We start from the raw sequence: 5,175 nt of genomic DNA, 5'->3' as shown, positions 1-5,175 counted from the left end.
ATAATAAACACCTTCATTTACAAATTGCATTTTGTGTTTACTTGTGTTGTAATGCAAAGGAACAGGAAATGAGGAAGGGGGCAAAAACTTTTTCACACCACTGTATGTGGGCGATGGTCAAGAAATTGACAACTGTGTTGCTCTTAAACTAACAAAGACACTTGCAGCCCTTTGCCGGGTGCAAGATGGGGCCCACAGTCTTCTGTACAGATCACCTTCTTTTTGCAATGAGTGGCGTTTCGTGTGATTCAAGGCTCTAGCTAGCTACATGAACTTGAATTAGTCACAGGCTGCTGCCATCCAAAAGGAGATGCCAGAGATTATGTGAGAGAAAAATGTAAACACGGCAAAAGAGCCAATTTTTGTGCTAGGCTAAAGGCTTACTCCAGAAGAGCAGCTCTCTTGACTGTTTTCAAAACAAATGTCTGCTCTCTGAAAAATAAACTGGACTACATTTTTCAACTCTGTGTACTGTATATAGATGGATGACAATAAAGTCTCTTATCTAATAGTTAGGCCTTAAATTAGTTGCATCCCTGAGCCTTTGGCTACGATAAGCATAACATTCACTGAAGGGACGTGCATGCACATCTGCATTGGTAAAAATGACCTGTGATTGACCAAAGTCTCCCAATGCGAGCTAGATTTTCTAAAGCCTGTTGGGGTTTTTCTTGTAGACCACCGAATGAAGTAACATAGTGATGATTGGGCCTACTGATGAAAACCTTGCATATGCAGTTTTACGAACTGGGTGTCTGTGGCGACATTCCCGGGAAAAAATCACAAGTGGCGATCTCTGGGAAGTGAGATCCCAAAACACACCTGGAATTTGGTTGGTTTATCACCATAAGTGCCTCTAAAGAGACAGAAATTGATATCTTCAAGATTGTAACTTTAAATATCTTATCAAAGAACAAGTAAGCAGGCCAACCTTCACTACTTTTCCTGTCCATTACCTGAGAAGTTTCAACTCCAGAATGAAGCAAAGGTGTTAGGATTTACTTGATTTATGAATGAAGTTATTGACAGATTTTTATCAGTTTTATGATTTTATTGCATGAATGTCGGACATTACTGGAAATGTTGATTGCACAGTTGAAACGCTTTCAGTGTCTTTTGTAATAAGGAGGCTTTTTGGATATCCCTTTTCTAGTGTTTTCCATTTGAAAAAAAACAGACACCAAGCCCAGTGTGAGAGCCATTGTTTTGTGGTGCCAAGTTCAATAGATTTGTGTGTGTGTGTGTGTGTGTGTGTGTGTGTGTGTGTGTGTGTGTGTGTGGTGTGTGGTGGTGGTGTGTGGTTTGTGTGGTGTGTGGGTGTGTGTGTTGGTGGTTGTGGTTGTGTGTGTGTGTGTGTGCGCGCGCGTGTGTGGGCGTGCGCGTGTGTGCGCGCGTCATTTGGCCCATAAGAATTTTTCCCATCCCCTCTTGTGGTCTGTCTCTGACTACGTAGTCTGGAGCAGATGGGATTCCTCTCGATGGCAGCAACATCCTGCTTGTACACAACAACAGATGCACACAAACTATATACCCTGTGTGTCACTGACCCACAGGAGGGGAGAGAAAGGGAGGCTGGTGGGAATGAGAGAAGAGAGATAGATGGTGGTGGGATTATTGTTTTCCATATCTGTGATATCGGTTTCTCTTTGTATTCATTCCTGACGTTCCATCTGGGATAACGGATGATTATTTGGGGCATTATATACACCAAATGAAACAATCTAGCCACCTTGTATCTTACCACTGCTCTTCCCTCGTCCTCTTCCTCCCCTCTTTCTCTCCTCATGCCTTCTTCTACACTGACTTCTTGACTGGTCCCTCACCTCCCTTGTTACTACTTCCCCAAATTTGCCTCCCTCTCCAGGTTAGTCTAGCATATGCCTATGAGACCAAGGATGCGCTGTGCCTGGTGTTGACCATAATGAATGGCGGTGACTTAAAGTTCCACATCTACAACATGGGCAACTCTGGCTTTGACGAGCAGAGGGCCATCTTTTATGCTGCTGAGATCTGCTGTGGCCTTGAGGACCTGCACCGTGAGAGGATAGTCTACAGGTGAGCTCACACGGGGTCAGAAACTGTTGTGGGGAATCAAGTCAAAAAGATATTTTTCATGATGTCTGTTTAAAAGATTAAAAGGTACTGTAGGTGGGGAGGGGCAATTTTACTATCATATTAGGACAGCAGTAAGCATAGATGCTTTGGGAAAATTCTCAGGGGTATTTTAAGGATCTCTGTCTCTGAGGACCAATGTTGTTAGGTTGCAGCACCCGGATCCACATTATGTAAGCTTGTTGTTGTACAAGAGAGTTTGCCTACAACTGGCTAAATGTCCTGGCCTTTAAAGGGGCACTCTGCCGATTTTACACAGGAAGTTCAGTTTACTTGTCACGAGAAGCAATAATCAACCAGTAAACACAGTTGAATGATGCCTTTTGTGGCTCTAAACGGAGCTTTCTTAAGTCTGAGAAAATAACCCAATTGATGTTGATTTTAACCTATTCAGGCTAAAATATATATTTGCACCGGCAGAACCAGCAGTATGGGCTCTGCACAGCACTGTTATAAAATAAACCATTTTATTTCACAAAGTGGAAACTAAACATGAACCAAACAGCAGAGAAGGTGTTTACATCCTGCAGGACATAGACTAGCCCACATCAGACCGAAATCACACATCTAACATATCCTTTGTGCATTCATAACAGCATTGTTGCTTCAGGACTATGGTCGGATCACGAGCAGCAAATGCGCTAGCAGCAGTAAAAGAAAATTAAAGAACAAACACTTCAACCAAGCGTTGTTTGAATTATGTAAGATATAATGAAAAGTGTCCAGCAAGGCGCCAAATCTTAGGCATTGTATCGAGTGTGGGCAAAACACAAATGCGTTTCGGCTAGAAGTCATCACCATTTCTTACTAAATAGGAAGGTTACTAGGTTACAAGAAGCATGAAACATGTTTTACTTAATGTTAACCCTGTAAGGGCAAGCACTCAAAAAAAATCCTCTGTTGCTGATGGGCTGTCAGCTCCGCTGGGGAAATGCCTGCACATGCTGCAGAAAAGCTCGTCCTCATTTACACTGTATTCCGTCCAAGAAAACTGTCCATACCACTTTAAAGAGAAGCCATTGCTGTTGCGGTAACTTTTAACAGTCCACTACTTAACACATTCATGGTACATTTGTGTAAAAAGCCAGCTAGCTAACATTAGCTGCTGAACGCAACCCGGAGAGTCGGCCTGTTGTTACCAGAGTAACCACCTACGTCCTGAAGGCTTTCTAATAGTTTGATCCTTATTCTATGGGTTAAACAGTTTTATTTGAATCAAAAAAGAAGACCCATGAAACACACAAGTAGATCTGTAACTAGTTCTTTCTTTTTTTACATACATACATACATACATTTCAATATTTTCCGTAACAAAACGTATTTTTGATCAGACTTGGTTGGACGGGCCAGTGAGTAAAGTGGGCGGGCCAGTGCTGCCCTGGCCCATTCCTGACTACGCGCCTGCTTCAGTGTTCTCTTGATTGAGGCTTAAGACTTGACTTTTTGTTACAGAAAGCTAGCGTTACAAACTGTGGGTGTGGAGTTTAAAAGAAGTGGGGTTTTACAGTGAGAGACAATGAGGGTTGTCAGGCGCTACATTTATTTCATCATGGGTAAAGTAGAAACTTTCTTGAAGTGCAGTATTAAATTGGGGGAATACCCCTCTAACCCAAAGTCAATTTGCAAACCTCACCAATTCAAGAGGTCGAAAACAAACTATAAACTAACTGTATGTCTGACTGTTTGTCCCAGCTCTGGTGTTATAAAGAGATACATTCCATAAGAGTGTTTGCAGTCGTGTAAGATTGGGACAAGTGCAAATGGAAAGTCCTGGATGATGAAGTGTCACTGGGTTAATGGTATACCTATTTCACCGAGGTGTCATGCACCTGTCACACTCAATGGAGCCTCAGAGTAATGCTAACATAAACACTGAAGTTTTCAGTGGACACATGCACCCACATACGCATGGCCCACATAGTCCTATAAACACTGTGTCCGTTGATCACAGCACGGGTTACAGTAAACTTCACAGTTGGCATTGTGGTTGAGCTCGGCATTGACTAGTGGAGTGTCCCAGTTTTCAAATTGTTTTAGCTATTATAATAAATTGTATTGCACTTTTGAATAATGTTAGATTTGGCTACTCTGATTTGGCTAAAAAGAGCGTTAAAATCAAAATAAATAACAATAAACATAACAACGTGGCGAGGTTTTTAAAAAGGCTCTGAAAAGACCTTCACACATAAATAAGTTCTGAAATGAGATTGAGAAGAAGAAACACAAATATAGCTCAGTACAATATAACCCGTGATAACTGAGCAAATAAAGAAATGTGTGGAGCTAAGCCATCTATTAATCCACATGAAAGATTGTAGAAGCACACAGGCAATAAAAGACAATGAAATGTCAACAGCATGACAAATTAATAAAGAATACAAATATTTAGCCATTATTTTATTGTTGGATCCTTAAATATAAGTTCTATTTTTATACAAGCCATATATCAACAGAATGACTCCCTAATGTGTTCTCTTATTCCCCCACCCCGCAGGGATTTGAAACCTGAAAACATCCTTCTGGATGATCGTGGTATGTTCCAATTCTTTTTCTCCTTTTGATGTAACCCATACCTCACTTTATAATGTGCAAGCACAGCAGCAAAAGTCTCCCTGTCTTTCAAAGGCTGAAAAGTCATCTCTTCAAGTTCTTCACATCTCGTTCGCTCCTCTGAGTCCTCCTCTATATCATCTATTCTCTGTAACATGGTCGTATCTTGAAATAGAGGAATCTCCTTTGTGTGTCTTTCATGCTCGTACTTTTCTCACTGTTTCTTTCACTGACTTCTCTCATAAAAGATCATTTCAGCAGTTTAGCATTTTCAGGGCACTATGGCCTTAACCTTTGCACTCAGTAGTTGTTTTTTGCATAGTCTATATCCTTGACGTTCCACTTCTGGGATTGCTCCGTTGCGGCCGGAAAATCCGCCAGATTTCACTCATCTAGGCCAGATATCCGTACATGTGTTGGCACTTTAAACTCCGGTCGATAAATGAGGACAATGGTTAACCTTTTCTTTGCAGGGTAACCAGAAAGCTAGCTAGACTATCTGTCCAATCTGAG

At 41.5% G+C, this 5,175-nt stretch overlaps 1 protein-coding gene across 3 annotated transcripts in view; it reads left to right on the top strand.

Moving 5' to 3' along the window:
* Window positions 1-5,175, top strand: part of grk4 (G protein-coupled receptor kinase 4) — a 60,264-nt gene that overhangs the window by 46,765 nt on the left and 8,324 nt on the right. For all 3 annotated transcript variants that reach the window (XM_032527511.1, XM_032527503.1, XM_032527505.1), the window contains 2 exons: window positions 1,865-2,055; window positions 4,607-4,644. In XM_032527511.1, the coding sequence (XP_032383402.1) occupies window positions 1,865-2,055; window positions 4,607-4,644 (229 nt within the window). The remainder of the gene's footprint in view (window positions 1-1,864; window positions 2,056-4,606; window positions 4,645-5,175) is intronic.

Source organism: Etheostoma spectabile, chromosome 2 (assembly GCF_008692095.1).
Source record: "Etheostoma spectabile isolate EspeVRDwgs_2016 chromosome 2, UIUC_Espe_1.0, whole genome shotgun sequence".
NCBI lineage: Eukaryota > Metazoa > Chordata > Actinopteri > Perciformes > Percidae > Etheostoma > Etheostoma spectabile.
Note: the sequence above shows the minus strand (reverse complement) of the source record. Positions and strands in the feature narration are given on the sequence as shown.